Consider the following 16,840-nt stretch of genomic DNA (forward strand, 5'->3'; position numbering starts at 1 on the left):
TATCACTCCGAAGAAAATAGACTTTTTTAATTATAAAAACCTAAATCTATTGTATCTAGTTTATTGTATAACAACGAATTTAATTCGATATAACCTAAATTATTTAAAAAAAAACGTAATGGTTAAAATTGCCTCAATTTATCACAAAAGTAACACAAAAACTACGTTACCATCGACCAACCCAATTAAACATATGTATATATAACAAATTGTAATTTTAAATCTTTTTATATACTAGTTACAAGAGATATTTTTTAAATTGTATAAAAGTAATGCCAATAAACTTATATTATTTAAAAAAACGTTTAAAATTTATTATTATCATGTGATATGTACTGATTTTTTTCTGAAATCGAAATATCAGGAAAAATAAAGATATTGCGACACACACACACACACACACACACATACACACAACACAAACACAGAGACATGTGTTTTATATTATTATATACACACTAGATTTATTATATGGACCATGTACCCAGGCCCATTGTTTCTTGGGCCCAATCCCCTATAATTGAAATCAAACTCGTAACGTACTATTATTTATTTAAATCAAACGCGTACACGTGTCAAGATCTTACGTACTCTCGCTGGATTCTCCAACCGGTCAGCAGCATGAAGAATCTCTCTCTCTCTCTCTCTCTCTCTCTCTCTCTCTCTCTCTCTGTCCGTTAGAAATTAGCTAACATATGTATATGAGTATATCATCGTTAATTATTATAAAACTCTTAACGACTAATTCGAGACTTAAAATGAATTAACTTGTATATCTACACCTGACACCTTGTCTTAATCACGGTCCGTTTAATTAAAAATGACAAAAACTAATTATAAAATGGAGACATTTAGCAAAAACGAGATTATGAAACAGATAATAAATTGATTTAAAAAAAAGGGAAAAAATTATATGGAAATAAATAAATAAATGTGAAAGTGGGGAAACAAAAAGAAGTCTTCCACCAAACCTTCACCAACCACCACACAACACTTCGCACCAAAAGCAGAGTCGATGATCGAACCTCTCTCGTATAAAATACTCTCCTTGTTTTTTTTATGTATACGGAAACATTAAAACTAAACAATACGATGGAAAATATATACGATTTTGATTTGAAAAAATATATTTTTTTTTATAATTAACTGATTAATTCTGTTAAAAAAACTCTAAATCACATAAATACAGCAAGAAAACGAAATATAGAAAGTAAATAACGAAATACCGAAGTATAGAATAAATATGTTAGGCTCGGCAATTTCATAAGATAAAACACTTAATTTTTGTTTTTGTGTTTCATCATTTAATTATTACAATGATTTCCTAATCCTTTCACCAACCTCATGGGGCCCACAAACTCTCTGCCACCAACCCCAAACCGGGGAACGAAATCCGCCGGTTCGAACCGGTCTCTTTTTCTTCCTTTATATACATGCCCCTTTGTGCTTGCTTATAATGCCATCCCACATCCATCTCGCCAGATAATCTCCATTAAAGCAGAGATATTAACAGAGAGAGAGAGAGAGAGAGAGAGAGAGAGAGATGGCGACGAATGCGGAAACGACGACGAAGACAACATCGAACAATGGGGAAGAACAACAACAGCAATCTCAGGCTCTCAGACACCAAGAAGTCGGACACAAGAGTCTTCTGCAGAGCGATGCTCTGTATCAGGTCTGTGTGTGTATATGCACATACGCATGCTTATAAAACGTTCAAAGCTTCATAATCCGATAAAAAATCTATAATTTTCTTAATGGGTTCGATCCAAATCATGACCTTTCTGAATTATACATGATCTGTGTGTAGTATATACTGGAGACAAGTGTGTATCCGAGAGAGCCAGAGTCGATGAAGGAGCTCAGGGAAGTGACAGCGAAACACCCCTGGTAATTTCTTATGAATCCAAACACCCTCTTTGCCTTCTTTTTGATTCCTTTTGTTTACTCTGTTTCTGATTCGGAGAAAGAAAACGAAAAAACAGGAACATAATGACAACATCTGCAGACGAGGGGCAGTTCCTGAACATGTTGATAAAGCTGATCAACGCGAAGAACACGATGGAGATCGGCGTTTACACTGGCTACTCTCTCCTCGCCACCGCTCTCGCCCTCCCCGACGACGGCAAAGTATACATACATACATACATACACTCCCGTGTATATATATATTCATTCTCCGTTCCCAGATGTTTCTGGGTTTTCTGTCGATGATGTTCAGTGTTTTTCTTCTTCTCCAGATTTTGGCAATGGATATTAACAGAGAGAATTACGAGCTGGGTTTGCCAATCATTCAGAAAGCCGGAGTTGCCCACAAGATCGATTTCAGGGAAGGCCCTGCTCTCCCCTTTCTCGATCAACTCGTTGCTGACGTAAGCATCTCTTCCCTTGTTCTTCTTATTCTTCCTTTTTTTTTAACCGAATGCAATTAATGTGTAAATTTATTGTATTAAAGGATGATTAAAATAACAAGAATATGTTTCTCTTTCGGCGTAAATAAACTCGTAACGCTTATCTCCAAAAAAAAATATCTAATCATAGCAATCACATTTAAAAAAAAACGAAATTTACCATGAAAAAAACTAAATTAGGTGATTAGGACAAAGTTTGGTCTGGGAATCAAAGGGGTGTTTTCAGACCTAAATATATAGCACTCGAGAGAGACTAATATTCGACCAAACTAGTTGTAATTCCCAATATATGAAGTATTTTGGACGGAAGGGAGAAATGATAGGGTGTGATGTGGTGCAGGAGAAGAACCATGGAAGCTATGACTTTATATTCGTTGACGCGGACAAGGACAACTACTGGAACTACCACAAGCGGCTGATCGACCTCGTGAAGGTAGGGGGAGTGATCGGCTACGACAACACCTTGTGGAACGGCTCCGTCGTGGCGCCTCCCGACGCTCCTATGAGGAAATACGTCCGTTACTACAGAGACTTCGTGATCGAGCTCAACAAGTCCCTCGCTGCTGACCCTCGGATCGAGATCTGTATGCTCCCCGTTGGCGATGGCATCACTCTCTGCCGTCGGATCAACTGACTCTCCTTCTCTTCCCTCTGTGCCTCGTCACACCTGATTATCGCTCCCCCCACCCTTCTCCCGTGCTCCACCTAATAAAAAAAAGTTCTTTTAATTGATATTTTCATGTTTTTTTTTCCTGAACAAATTAAGAAATATTTGCCTTTGGTTGATTTCGATATATAAGAGAGTTTATCATATTTTTGTGGATATTTAAATTACAGCCCAACTGAATCCAGTCAATTAAAATTGAATATTTATTTATTTATATTCAAAATCAGAAATAATGGTAACCAAATAAATCGAAGCGAACGATTTGCTAATGTTATATTTACCAATTAACAGGCCAAATATGTTAAATTTAAATAGAGAAATTAACCTAACAGAAATCATACTAATATGAGATTTAAAAAAAAATTGTAATAGCATTTTTGAATATTTTGCAAAACATCAAATGAAATATGTTCGAAAAATTGACGATGCAGAATCCATTGTAATATTGGAGAGTCTTCCAACAAGATTGGAACTGTAAAGTGTTCGACACCATCGTCAATGCACAGATTCAATCAAACTGTATCAAACACAAACCTTAACAAAATCTAAAAGTTTTGTTTTTTAGTTTCACACAGACCCAATCAAACTAATCAAGCAAATCCCAAAAAAAAAAAAACCAAACAGATATTTTTTTAAGAAAGGATGTTGTCGCTGAGGGACAAGGAAGCGAGCTGCTCGGCCGCAACCGCACCACCGGAGGAAACACTCCTAAGAACATCCATGGCCTCAGCCACTTTGGCCTTGAGAGCTTCCGGCGACTCCAGCAGGTGCAGCACTTCGGTCTGGTCCATCTCCAGCAGCATCCCTGTCACCTTAGCTGCCGCTTCCGGCTCCACCTGCTCCACCATCGGGTACAGATTCTCTCCCAGCATCTGTGTAACCGGAAACTAAAACGAATAAAAAACGGATCGTTTCTCGACAGGGGGAAAGACAAGAATTCGCGAGGTTTCTGACCGTTCTCTGCTGCTCGGGAGTAGCATTAGCAAGAGCAGAAGCCAGCGCTCCGATAGGAACAGGCTGATGAGAGAGCACGGGCTCTCGCAGTGGCATGTTGGTCATTTCGTATGGAAGCATTCCAGACATGGCAGGGGGGGCATCCGGGCTTCCGCGCCCAGGTGGGTACCGGTACATCCGGCCCCTTGGAAGCATCTGATAAAACCCGAGAGTAAAAATCATCAGAATACCCTGACAAAAACAACTGTATCGGAAAAATCACAGGCAATGTGAACCCTAAAACGAAGAAAAACCTGTTGCTGCATCATGGGAACTGGCTGCTGGGTACCACGTCTTCCTCCAGGACGCTGCTGGCCTGGCTGAACCATTGGCATGAAGAAGTTGGGAACGGGTGAACCGCCAGGTCTCATTCCAGGAACAAGCTGCTGCTGGTAGCCGAACCCAGGCTGACACCAAGATTCATAGGATCCGATAAAGATCATCCAACGGTTTTGAAACATATGAAAAACCCGAATATAGAACACGATACTATGAAACCGATATTATCCCACCAATATAAGTCAAGGTCTCAAAAGTTGAATATAGATTCAAATTCCCATGCTCTACATCGGCAAGGCCTCAAACCATCGAAACAGAGCTAAAACACAGAGTAAAGCATTTTCGCATCTCTTGTACTTCACTGTATGTGTTGGAATCTAAGCCATAGGCCAAAACCACAATGTATATCTCCATACACTGACTACATACATGCATTTGTTACGAAAACCGCAAAAAACAGAGACTAAGTTTACCTGAGGAGGAATCATGGTGGAAGGGGGAGCTTGGCCATAGAATATCTGCTGTCCGATGCCAGGACCAGCTGGGGGATACATCGGCATACGAGGACCAGCAGATGGCGGCATCACCGGCCTCAATTGGGCAAACTGGGCCTGTTTCAAGTCATGTCCATACTCACTGTTATATGAACGTGGAAAATAGATGGTCCATGCAACCACACCCTTTATAGTAATGACAGATATGATAATCAAACTAATATCCATTCCTATCGAGGTTTCTCGTTCTATTCAATCTCTAAAAGTAAACAAGTAAACAATTAATTAATAAGCAATATATGTTTATCGATGCTTGCACGCAAAGATATCACAGTACAATTAGTGAATTTTCTAAAAAGAAACCACGTAGAAACTTATATATTCATGACAACCAACAATACTTCCATCGTATAAATTTTTTTTTTAAGTTTGGAATGACACGAGACTGAGCAAAACTTCTGCATGCATCAGTCTTAGTGTAGGAAATGCTTACACTGTCGGGTCATTTCAAGTCAAAACTTTAAAGAACCGGAAGCAAGAATCAATGAACAATCAAACAGATGCGGGCAAAAAAAAACTTTAATTACATCACCGGATAAGGTGGTTTCAAGAAAACAAACCTGCAGTCTGGCCCTTCTGTCTTCCTTCCGCTGAGCAATAGCAACATAGAGAGGTTTGCTTACAATCATTTTGCCATTCATCTCCGACATCTGTCAAAACAGATATTGTTACTAACAGTTGAAGTATCTGTTGCAAACACATGAACTCTATGAGAAATTATAACCAAACATACAGCTTTGGTGGCCTCTTCAGCAGTCGAGAAAGCTACAAAACCTGAGCCTTTGGTAACTCCACTAGGGTCCCGCATCACCTGTTATATTAAAGGAAACACCTTTTATATAATTAATCAACGAAATTAAACTCTCTAAGAAAAAGGGTACTGAACCTTGCATGATGTGATGGTGCCAAAAGGAGAGAAGAGTTCTTTAAGCTTCTCGTCGGAGATGCTGTCATCTAAGTTCTTTACATACAAGTTTGAACCTTGAAACTTCTCAGCAACTTCCTTAATATTCTGCTCATACCGAAGCCTCAGCTCCATTTCTCTCTCAGACTTCTTCTGCGCTCTACCAACATACCATTCCTTATCATCAAACGTTTTCCCATTGAGAGACTCCACTGCGTTACCAGCATCATCAGCGCTCTCAAAATTAACAAACCCAAATCCCTTCGACTTCCCATCTCCATCCTTCATTACCACAGCACTTGTGATCTGTCCAAACTCGCCAAAAATATTCTTCAGGTCATCATCAGTAGTGGATTCTGCAAGATTCTTCACAAACACGTTGGTGAATTTCGTTTTGTTCACAGCGGATTCTCTTTCTTGCCTCCTGAGGAAGGGTCCCACATACACTTGCTTGTCGTTCAGCAACATGCCATTCAATTGCCCTATAGCTCTCTGGGCAGATTCCTCATTGTCATATTGCACAAACCCATAGCCTCTTGATTGCCCTGAAGAATCGGTAACCACCTTGCAGGAGAGAATGTTCCCAAATGCAGAAAAGGTATCATGCAGTGCTTTGTGGTCGATGGACTTGTCCAAATTCTGCCCATATTTTTAATCAGGTTTAGCGCAAGAGGAAAGGAAGGAAAAGTGAATCAGGCACAAAGTTAAAAAGAAAACAGTTTCTTGTCCGAAAATAAAGCAGGACAAGAACAAAATTCAATTTTTTATTCAAGGGACCGACTATTGACTAACCCCGAGATATTTGTTAGAAAAGGAAAGTGATTAGGCAAACAAGGAAAGAAAGCACATGGACAAGAATACCTTGATAAAAATGTTTCCTTGACCACTTCGACGGATACTAGGATCACGATGAGAATACATGACCCTAATGGACTTTCCATTAAGAGTCATGAAATTCAGTTCTTGGATCGCTCTTGCAGCTGCCACAAAGACACAACATACAGTCCATCAGACAATAGAAGCACAAAAGACAAAACTTTGGCACCGAATAAGCTTCTCATAACAGCAATCACACCGTGCAGAAATCATCCATACTTAGGCAGCATAACCACTACCAATATCTGCACATTCTATTTCAACACTATGAACCAAAGTGGCATAAATATGTCCTCAATGACACAATAGATAAAATAAACAACCATTTCCCTGAAGTTCTGGTTCTCACGTCTTACCCTAAAACATTTTCAAAGCCAAATTAAAGCAATGTATCCAATATATTCCTCAAAAGGAGGTAAAAAAACCAAACTTTTTGTTCTCCGACAAACTGGTTCCGACCCAGTATCTAATTCTCAGAAACAATGACTAAAACCAGTACAATTGGGCAAACCCTGAATCCCTGATAGTTCCTAAATTGTATCATCGTATCTAAACCCTAATGATCAGAAACCAATTGTTTCCAAAGCCCTAATTCATTCTCCAGGAGAAATGAGCATGTATTAATCAAATTGAATGAGCCCTAATCAAGAGACTAACCATCTTGAGGGTTGCTGAAGTTGACGTATCCATAACCAAGCGACCTCCGGGTGGCTAAATCACGACAGACACGAACCGAAACCACCTGACCCACTTGGCTAAAGACATCGAAAAGCTGCGAGTCGGTCACGTTCGCCTCCAGATCCCCGACATAAAGCGACGTCGTACCGAACTGGGCACCCGACGCCGGAGGAGCCGCCGCTACCGAACCGTTCGATGTCTGTGTCGGAAGCTGAACCTGAGCCATTTCTCTCACCAAAAAAACAAAACAAAAACACACACACACACTCTTTTTTTGTTTCTTTTTTGAAATTAATTTTTCTCTTTTTTTGGATTTTCTTCAATCTTCCCTCCCCTCTCGAAATTTCACTGCAAAAGCAAATAGAAAACCCTAAAAACAAAACGACACACCAGAACAGTAAACCGGAAAAATAAAGCGACGATTTTTATCTTTTCTGGTTTTTTTTGGATAGTGGAGGAGAGGGAAGAAGAAAGCGTAAACACAATTGCCGGCGGCGAGGCCTGCGGCGGCGCGTGAGATAACAACGATATGGCGAGAGAGCTTTGGGGAAATTTGGAAAGGGCAAAGCATTAAATGGGTACAATTTTCTGTATTTATATTAAAAAATATTTATTATTTATTTATTTATTCACTAGAAACAGAACCGAACCCTAGAAATGATAAAGAAAGATCTCAGCCGTTGGATTCGGTCTGAAATAAACGTAGGATGTTTACAGTTGCTGATAGGGGTAAGGCTTTTTGTCTTCACCTGGCTCGAACACGCGCAAGTGAGCGCGTGATAAACACGATCGAATGCTAGAATTTACACGTACACGTCTGTATGTGCAGATGTGTGTAAAAGGAATGGGTATTGCTTCCTTAAGTTATTATTAATTTGATGTGGCCAACTCAAGAAATATTCTTCATACAACTGTGATGATTTCTTTTTCTTAACTCTAATTTAAATATTTATTATTTTTGTTTTAAACAAATTTTATGTTTAGCTGTCTACAAAAATACGTACCAGATTGAGTAATTAGTTTTTTTTAATCGTAATAACCATGGTTACATCTAAAAATTTTATCATCCTATTCTAACGGCAACATTATACAAAATGGATATTTGGGTATATTACTGTTTATCTATTTTTTTTATAAATTATATACATGCTTTTTTTATCATAAATTTTAGTTCGATCTAGTTTGAATTCAATTTTTATTAATAAAATATTTAGTTTTGATAAATTTTTATTTCATTTTATTTTTATATTCAATTCATGCAATTTAGAATATCATAATCAATCATTTTTAAAATTAAAGTCGTTTTATATGACGTTTTATTCTTTCGGATTCGGTCTTGTATATAAAAAAATATAATTTATCCTTTATGAGATTTGAATTCTATATTTTTTTAGAAAAGAAATAAAAACATGAAACCATTACCACTGAATCATAAAGTTTCACTTCATAATATAATTTTCGAAAAAAAAAATCCTCTAAAACTAAATATATAAAATCGAATGGGCGTGGAATCTAAACGGAAATGCTGGATTTTTATATAAAAAAGGTGATTTGAACAAATTCGGTTCATAAATTTAGGACCGACTTGGCAGGAAACTAATATCTATGGAGCCCCCCGCCTTTCCAATCACAAGTTGCAACTTCTGCGGAATCACTGCCCAATCACCTCTGCACCATTCTTTCCCGACCTTCTCTCAAAATCTATTAAAAAAAGGTTTCTTTTTTCTTTGACTGAGTAAATTATAGGAGGAAACTCGGTCATGGGTTCGATCTCGTTGCCCAATTCTCTACCCATAACTCGGGTTCCAGTAGTTACATCACCAGTCAAACAATGCCTGTCTCAGTGCCGTCCTCTTCTCCCTAAACGCCGTCGTTCCGCTTCCCACGCCGACATCAAATCGCCGCTCGTCGCCGCCTCCGTCAGATACTCCGTTCCCGTGAGTAAAAATTGGATCTTTTGGATGCCCTTTTGCAGCTTAGCCTCAAATTCGAAAGCTTTCTTGTCTGTCTGCACAAACATATGAACGTTGCTGGGATTTGTCCCGTTGTGGGTTTTGCGTTTTTCAGGCAAAAAATGGAACTTACACAGTTGGGGATTTCATGACACGGAAAGAGGATCTGCATGTTGTTAAACCCACAACTTCGGTCGACGATGGTAATTTAGTTTTACACGGAAAGAGGGTATTATGATACGTTTCTTCTTGTCTTCCCCAAAAGTGTTTCTAACTATGCTTGCTTATTACAGCATTGGAGATTTTGGTGGAGAAGAAAGTCACAGGATTGCCTGTAGTTGACGATGATTGGAATCTGGTAAACTGTTTAGTTAAGAGCTTTAGGTTAAGTTTTGCAAATTCATGTAGTTTTGTGATTTCCATTGTAAATATTGCCTTGGCATATAGATTTAGGTTGCAAATTTAGCTGTTCTTAGATAGTTGTCCGGTCGATTACTTTTAGTATTCGATATTCAGCTCCATGTCTTTTGGCCGGACAACTCTTTTGTCTGTTTGAGATTGGCTCATCTGCGGTAACTGTTGATGTAGGTCGGTGTTGTTTCTGATTATGATTTGCTTGCACTGGACTCCATTTCAGGTAAATGTAAAGGAGTTTTGAATATGAATGGTTCTTGTTTTGAATGCCAGTATGGTAAAGCAACTTACTCTATCATTTCGTCGTGGAAACAGGCCGCAGCCAAAGTGATGCTAGCATGTTTCCTAATGTCGACAGTTCCTGGAAAGTACGTTCCTCTTATCCTTCTCGATTTGGAGTTTGTTGTTAGCTTACCTTCATCGTCCTTAATAGTCACTGGTCATATAGTTAGTGTTAGTGTATACTTATCACGTATATCTTTGTATATGTCCTGTGAACTTGTGGTTTCGTGTTTTTGCTAATACGATTGTGACACCTGCTGCTTTTCCTATTTGCCCGAGACTATTCGGGTGTATTGCCCATTCTGATATATCTATGGTTTTGATTTTGCAGACATTCAATGAACTCCAAAAACTGATCAGCAAAACATATGGAAAAGTCATCGGGGACTTGATGACACCTTCTCCTCTTGTTGTCCGTGAAACTACCAATTTGGAGGATGCAGCCAGGTACCGTATGTTCTATGTTTCCGTTAATCTCTCCTACAATATCTTTCCTGTTTCTATCATAAGAAAGAACGGGAATGTGCCCTCCCGCCTGTTTTGCTTTTTGGGCTTGAAAAGAGAGAGGAAGTAATATCGACATTGCACCAATATCCCATCATTTTCGGCATCTGGCCTTTGAAAAGTTTCTATAGTAGGATGAGAAGTTTGAATCTTTCAGTTCGTAACAAGTGAGGACACTCCAAGATATTGGCGAGAAGATGAACACTTTTTGCAAATCTTTCTCTCACAAATTTTTATACTCTGTTCTTCCAATAAAACCCCTTAAATCAGAAAAGTTAGGACCTTTTTCCTCTTTAGAGTATATACAATGCACAAATCTCTTCTACCCGCTCTCTTTGTATCTTATATAAAAGATCAAACAGTTTTAGGAGCACTTTTTTATGCGTCTGATCATTGGTATTACCTCTAATGAGCATGGCAACAAAAGGTATGAGATCTTCAAACATCTTGATCAGGTTGCTGTTGGAAACCAAATACAGGAGATTACCAGTTGTGGATGCAGGTGGAAAACTGGTGAGAATCTCTCAAATCATGTCTCGGTTTCGTTTTTTCTTGTCTTGATGAGTTGCCTGATGTTTTTTTCGGCCCGGTTTTTGTTGTTTGCATAACAAGATTGGAATCCTTACGAGGGGAAACGTCGTGAGCGCTGCGCTCCAGATCAAACGGGAGAACGAGAAGCCGAGATAGAGAGAAAGAATCACTAAGCAAATCCTTGGGATTGACTAGTATATGTAAGCATTTTTGTATGTATCTGATATATAGGCAAACTTCAAGTCTTAGCATTTCAATCTCTTAATCATGTCATCACCTTAAAGTTCAATACTTTTTATTGATTGAAGTGTTGAACTTTCACAAAGATAATGATTAAGAGACTGAATTAGGAAACACATGCAATTTGCTTGGTGAAATAGTAAACAGAATGACCAAGAATTCCAGGTTTTTTGTCTGCAGAATCCGATTCATTATCTCATGGAGACAAGTTAATACAGAGATTTAACAACAGGGAGATATAACAATCAATCACAGACATCTGAAAATGAAACTCATGGACTGGTTCTGGTCCTGCTTTCTCTGAACAACCTAAGATCTTCCATTAGCCTGTTCAGATCACTGTAAGAACACCCTCCTTTCTCGACGGTGGCTTTGGCCATCTGGGCAAGCTCCTTGGCCCGTCTCCTCCTCTCCTCGGCTGCTTCCCCCACCATTACCGCCTTCACCGCCTTCTCCACTTTGTCTCTTCCCGTGAAATCTCCCACAAAGTTGACCCACTTCCTCTCTCCGACCCTAACTCCTGTTTTCAGCACTTGAGTTATCAGCTTCTCGTTGTAGAACTGCTCCGCCCCAACCGGCCATGTCACCATTGGCAAGCCAGCCGCCACGCCTTCCAAAACCGAGTTCCAGCCACAATGCGTCACGAATCCACCGATTGCTTGGTGGTCGAGAATCAGCATCTGCGGGGCCCACCCACGAATTATCAGCCCTTTCCCTTTGATCCTCTCCTCGTACCCTTCTGGTAACCACTCTTCCTTCTCACCTGTTCAGCCACAAAAGGTACGTTCAAATGAACTCATCTGCAAGCAAGAAGAAACCAGACAAGAATATATCTAAATTTCTGAAAAAGATGGATCTAGATTCTGTCTTCATTACCTTTGCCACCATTTTTCATGACAACCCAGATGAAATCTTGTCCTGAACCTTCCAACCCTGCTGCGATCTCTTTCAACTGTTCGTTCGTGAATTTAGCCATACTTCCAAAAGACACGTAAATTACTGATTCTGGTTCTTTAGAATCAAGCCATTTGAGGCACTCATGCTCATCAATGCTCGCCTTTTTCCCCCTCTCAGCTTTCTCCTCGAACCCTCTGTTGCATAGTGAAAGCGGACCGACATTCCATGCCCTCTTTGCCACGAACCTCTTATAGAAATCAGCATAATCAGATTCAAGCTCGTAGAAGGTGTTCATCAGGACACCATAGCTGAGTTTCTCCGAGTCCTTGACCTCTTTCATAAACTTCCCCATTTCGCTATCTTCATTGTGATCCATGACCTGATCTGCTGTAATGACAATGTTTCCGGGAAGATCAGGGATCACAAAGCGTTCAGAACTGGAAGCAACCTTCTTGTGTGGCTTATGAAGTCTGATGCAATAAGAAGCGCTCAACGCGAAGTAGCACGTGCCGTGGAACACAAGTCTCGGGACGCCGAACTTTTCCGAAGCGTCAGTGGCCCAGGGGAAGAACATGTCGGCGACCAGACAATCCGGTCTGGCTGTCTCGATGAGGTGCTCCAACTGATCTTTGAGGAACTTGGTCGAGAAGAAAAGCTTTTGAACCATAGGGAATATATCCCCAGTGAAGTTTGAGTGGATGAAATCGACGCTTTCGCATCCTTCGGGCAATCCTAGCTCTGGGCAAGGGAAATTTAGGATCTCGATTCCGATGTCGGAGTCCGGATTCTTGTTCTTGAACGCTTCGATTGGTCTCTGAAAGATGGGAGCATTGAGAGGGGTTGTAAGAATCGTTGATTTGACTCCTCTGCTCGCGAAAAGCTTCGCCATGTCCAGGGTCGGTATCATGTGGCCATGCGCCATGAAGGGGAAGAAGAAAACATGAAGCTGATGAGGAACTTCACTGCCCATGTATGGCTGCCGAGAAAATAAAACCTGGGTTTTGCAGAGGGAAGCAGAGAATCTCAGAAAAATGAAAACTTTTTTCCCGAGAATTGTCTCTCCACTGAGAAAATGAGAATAAAAGCCGAAACTAGTGCAGCTACTCTGTAGACGCAGAAAGTGTCTTCTTGTGGTTTTGGATGAGCTTTACAAGTTTCAACAAGCTATATATATACACATATAATAGTGGACTTCGAGAGTTGATTCTTACGTCATCGTATGCGTCATTTTTTCCCTTGTCACTGCATGCGTCATTGTTTTTCTTTTGGGAGTTCGATACTTTGGTTAGTGTGGGTCGGATTTGTTACCTATTTATTCATTAATTTGTCAATAATTTTCTCAAATATAGAGTGCTTAAATCACTACATAGAAATAAGAAATTAAGAATAGTGAGATTTCATATAACAACTTTTATTCTTATTTAGGCACACAATAGAAATTATTAAATTTAATTCATACAAAGAAGTATCTAATTATTAAAGATATACAACATATTTGATTTTTTTTGTCTCTATTACTTTGAGTTAAATTTGTTTTATCATTTATTCTATAGTCAAAACTTTTCTAGGAGATTATTGTAAGACTCTGGAGTGTAATTTAATATTATTTGGAGAATTATGAGAAATGGATTTTTGAAATCTATATAGATAAATAAAGATACTTGAAGGCTTATCGTGAAGATACTTAAACATTCCATATGGTAATTTTCTTCGTTTCTATTGGTTTATAAACATGTTCATTAGTTTTAACTACATGAAAAATATCAATTGACTAATTAATGACAAAAAAAATATATCATTAGTTATCATGATGAAGAAAAAATAAAAACCTCCATCTTTGTAACATAAAAAATATTATTAGTTATTTCGATAATATTATTCAAATTACAAAATTAAAATATAATATTATATAATAATCTTGAAAAAATGCTAAAAGAAAAATATCAATAGAAATCTAGGTGGAATCTTTCTAGAAATCCCATTTCAATATAAATCTTTAATAAAAAAAATATTATTAGTTATCTTGATGAAGAAAAATTAAAAAAATTCATCTTTGAAATATAAAAATATTATAGTAAAAATTAAAAAATTCCATATTTATAATATAAAAAATATTATAGTCTTCGTTATTAGTTATCTTGATAATATTATTCAAAATATAAAATTAAAATATAATATTATATAATAATTTTGAGAGAATGATAAAAAAAATATCAATAGAAATTTAGATTGAATCTTTATAGAAATCCAGATTCAATAGAAATATTTAATAAAAAAATTTATTAATTATATTGGTAAAAAAAAATTAAAATATTCAATCTTTGTAATATAAAAAATATTATTAGTTATCTTGATAATATTATTCAAATTAAAAAAATTAAAAAATAATATTATATAACAATCTTGAGAGAATGCTAAAAGAAAAATATCAATAGAAATTTTGGTAGAATATTTACAGAAATCCCGTTTCAATAGAAATCTTTAATAAAAAAAATATTATTAGTTATCTTCATGAAGAAAAAATAAAAATTATATCTTTGTAATATAAAAAATATTATTAAATTAAAAAATTCCATCTTTGTAATATAAAAAATATTATAGTTATCTTGATAATATTCCATCTTTGTAATATAAAAAATATTATTAGTTATCTTGATAATATTATTCAAATTACAAAATTAAAATATAATATTATATAATAATCTTGAGAGAATGATAAAAAAATATATATCAATAGAAATCTAGATGGAATCTTTCCAAAAATTTCGGTTCAATAGAAATTTTTAATAAAAAAATATTTTTAATTATTTTGATGAAGAAAAAATAAAAAATTCCATCTTTGTAATATAAAAAATATTATTAGTTATCTTGATAATATTATTCAAATTATAAAATTTAAATATAATAATATATAATAATTTTGAAAGAATGATAAAAGAAAAATATCAATAAAAAGCTAGGTGAAATATATCCAGAAATCACGGTTCAATAGAAATCTTTAATAAAACAAATATTATTAGTTATCTTGATGGAAAAAATAAAATGTTCATCTTGTAATATAAAAATATTATTAGTTATCTTAATAATATTATTCAAATTACAAAATTAAAATATAATATTATATCATAATCTTTAGAGAATGATAAAAAAATATACATCAATAGAAATATAGGTGGAATATTTTCAGAAATCCCGATTTAATAAAAATCTTTAATAAAAAAATATATTATTAGTTATCTTGATGAAGAAAAAATAAAAAATTCCATCTTTGTAATATAAAAAATATTATTAGTTATCTTGATAATATTATTCAAATTACAAAATTTAAATATAATATTATATAATAATTTTGAAAGAATGACAAGAAAAATATCAATAGAAAACTAAGTCTAATCTTTCCAGAAATTTCGATTCAATAAAAATCTTTAATAAAAAAATATTATTAGTTATTTTGATGAAAAAAATTAAAAACTCTATATTTGTAATATAAAAAATATTATAGTTATCTTGATAATATTCTATCTTTGTAATATAAAAAATATTATTAATTATCTTGATAATATAATTCAAAATTTAAAATTAAAATATAATATTTTATAAGAATATTTAGAGAGTAGTAAAAGAAAAATATCAATAGAAATCTAGATGGAATCTTTTCAGAAATCTCGATTCAATAGAAATCTTTAATAAAAAAATATTAATTTTGGTGAAAAAAATTAAAAAAAAAATCTATCTTTGTAAGAGAAAAAATATTATTAATTATCTTGATAATATTATTCCAATTAAAAAATTAAAATAGAATATTATATAATAATCTTAAGAGAATGATAAAAGAAAAATATCAATAGAATTCTGTTAGAATCTTTTCATAAATCCCGATTCAATAGAAATCTAGGTGAAATTTTACAAAAATCTCGGTTCAATAGAAATATTAATAAAAAAAATATTATTAGTTATCTTGATAAAAATAAAATAAAAAACTTTATCTTTGTAATATAAAAATAATAATAATAAAATATTGATACATTAATCATAAAATAATAATAATAATAATAATAATAATAATGAAATTCATTGATATGAACATAACAAAAATTATATATATATAAAGAAGTGAAAAAATGAAAGAATATAGATAACATTATATTATTATATTATAAAATTATTTTTATATACGTGTTGAATATTAATTTTTTTATATTTTTTTATTGTGAAGTGTACGGTTCAATCAATATAATAGGTCAGATTTTTTGATATTTTTTATGCATATATTCATATAATAATAATAATAATAATAATAATTCATATTAAAACAATTTTTATATATTTTATTAAATAAACTTATCTACTCATCCAATATATTATGGAGAGAATTTTCAATAAATTATGTGTACAGAAAATTAAAATGAATCACGAAAAAAAAATTTGATGCAAATGAACTCAAAAGTAAATATGGATACATTGAAAAGTTGAATAAAATTATTTTTAGATGATTTTTTAAATAAAAATGAAGTTTGAAACAAAAAATAAAATCCAAATTAAACCGTAATTCAAAGCAAAAGAATATACTGTATTAGTATACAATTTAAAAATAAAAAAATGAAAAACACGGAAAACGATTTGTAGAGAATGCGCGTAGCAAACTGATAGCTTCGTCA

General features: G+C 35.1%; 4 protein-coding genes across 4 annotated transcripts; 2 read left to right on the forward strand and 2 right to left on the reverse strand.

Annotated features, from left to right (window-relative positions):
• Positions 1–1,446: 1,446 nt before the first annotated feature.
• LOC104804378 (caffeoyl-CoA O-methyltransferase 5) lies at positions 1,447–3,236 on the forward strand. The gene is made up of 5 exons (XM_010528660.1): positions 1,447–1,675; positions 1,811–1,890; positions 1,986–2,130; positions 2,241–2,372; positions 2,752–3,236. Exons 1-5 carry the CDS (start codon positions 1,544–1,546, stop codon positions 3,043–3,045), a joined length of 783 nt encoding a protein of 260 aa, XP_010526962.1. The 5' UTR covers positions 1,447–1,543; the 3' UTR covers positions 3,046–3,236.
• A 268-nt stretch (positions 3,237–3,504) lies between these two features.
• Positions 3,505–7,933, reverse strand: LOC104804379 (polyadenylate-binding protein 2-like). The gene is made up of 9 exons (XM_010528661.1): positions 7,342–7,933; positions 6,670–6,788; positions 5,791–6,447; positions 5,638–5,715; positions 5,465–5,554; positions 4,824–4,961; positions 4,326–4,478; positions 4,033–4,227; positions 3,505–3,950 (listed from the first exon to the last, which is right to left on the reverse strand). Exons 1-9 carry the CDS (start codon positions 7,586–7,588, stop codon positions 3,711–3,713), a joined length of 1,917 nt encoding a protein of 638 aa, XP_010526963.1. The 5' UTR covers positions 7,589–7,933; the 3' UTR covers positions 3,505–3,710.
• Positions 7,934–8,980: 1,047 nt separating this feature from the next.
• Positions 8,981–11,399, forward strand: LOC104804381 (CBS domain-containing protein CBSX2, chloroplastic-like). The gene is made up of 8 exons (XM_010528662.2): positions 8,981–9,299; positions 9,430–9,517; positions 9,608–9,672; positions 9,903–9,951; positions 10,044–10,096; positions 10,342–10,457; positions 10,970–11,027; positions 11,127–11,399. Exons 1-8 carry the CDS (start codon positions 9,123–9,125, stop codon positions 11,199–11,201), a joined length of 681 nt encoding a protein of 226 aa, XP_010526964.1. The 5' UTR covers positions 8,981–9,122; the 3' UTR covers positions 11,202–11,399.
• A 35-nt stretch (positions 11,400–11,434) lies between these two features.
• LOC104804382 (UDP-glucosyl transferase 73B2-like) lies at positions 11,435–13,334 on the reverse strand. The gene is made up of 2 exons (XM_010528663.2): positions 12,162–13,334; positions 11,435–12,048 (listed from the first exon to the last, which is right to left on the reverse strand). The coding sequence occupies exons 1-2, from the start codon at positions 13,150–13,152 to the stop codon at positions 11,558–11,560; spliced, it is 1,482 nt and encodes a 493-aa protein (XP_010526965.1). The 5' UTR covers positions 13,153–13,334; the 3' UTR covers positions 11,435–11,557.
• Positions 13,335–16,840: the final 3,506 nt, after the last annotated feature.

This window comes from Tarenaya hassleriana, unplaced genomic scaffold (genome assembly GCF_000463585.1).
Source record: "Tarenaya hassleriana unplaced genomic scaffold, ASM46358v1 Cleome9, whole genome shotgun sequence".
NCBI lineage: Eukaryota > Viridiplantae > Streptophyta > Magnoliopsida > Brassicales > Cleomaceae > Tarenaya > Tarenaya hassleriana.

Excerpts from the sequence above, each read along its gene's own strand:
- LOC104804378 (XM_010528660.1), top strand. The coding sequence starts at position 1,544 with ATGGCGACGAATGCGGAAACGACGACGAAGACAACATCGAACAATGGG. Across the intron at positions 1,676-1,810 it reads AGAGCGATGCTCTGTATCAG|TATATACTGGAGACAAGTGT; the intron begins GTCTGTGTGTGT and ends ATCTGTGTGTAG. Across the intron at positions 1,891-1,985 it reads GTGACAGCGAAACACCCCTG|GAACATAATGACAACATCTG; the intron begins GTAATTTCTTAT and ends ACGAAAAAACAG.
- LOC104804379 (XM_010528661.1), bottom strand. The coding sequence starts at position 7,588 with ATGGCTCAGGTTCAGCTTCCGACACAGACATCGAACGGTTCGGTAGCG. Across the intron at positions 6,448-6,669 it reads AAGGAAACATTTTTATCAAG|AATTTGGACAAGTCCATCGA; the intron begins GTATTCTTGTCC and ends AAATATGGGCAG. Across the intron at positions 5,555-5,637 it reads CTGAAGAGGCCACCAAAGCT|ATGTCGGAGATGAATGGCAA; the intron begins GTATGTTTGGTT and ends CTGTTTTGACAG.
- LOC104804381 (XM_010528662.2), top strand. The coding sequence starts at position 9,123 with ATGGGTTCGATCTCGTTGCCCAATTCTCTACCCATAACTCGGGTTCCA. Across the intron at positions 9,952-10,043 it reads TGCACTGGACTCCATTTCAG|GCCGCAGCCAAAGTGATGCT; the intron begins GTAAATGTAAAG and ends TCGTGGAAACAG. Across the intron at positions 10,458-10,969 it reads AATTTGGAGGATGCAGCCAG|GTTGCTGTTGGAAACCAAAT; the intron begins GTACCGTATGTT and ends CATCTTGATCAG.
- LOC104804382 (XM_010528663.2), bottom strand. The coding sequence starts at position 13,152 with ATGGGCAGTGAAGTTCCTCATCAGCTTCATGTTTTCTTCTTCCCCTTC. Across the intron at positions 12,049-12,161 it reads CATGAAAAATGGTGGCAAAG|GTGAGAAGGAAGAGTGGTTA; the intron begins GTAATGAAGACA and ends GTGGCTGAACAG.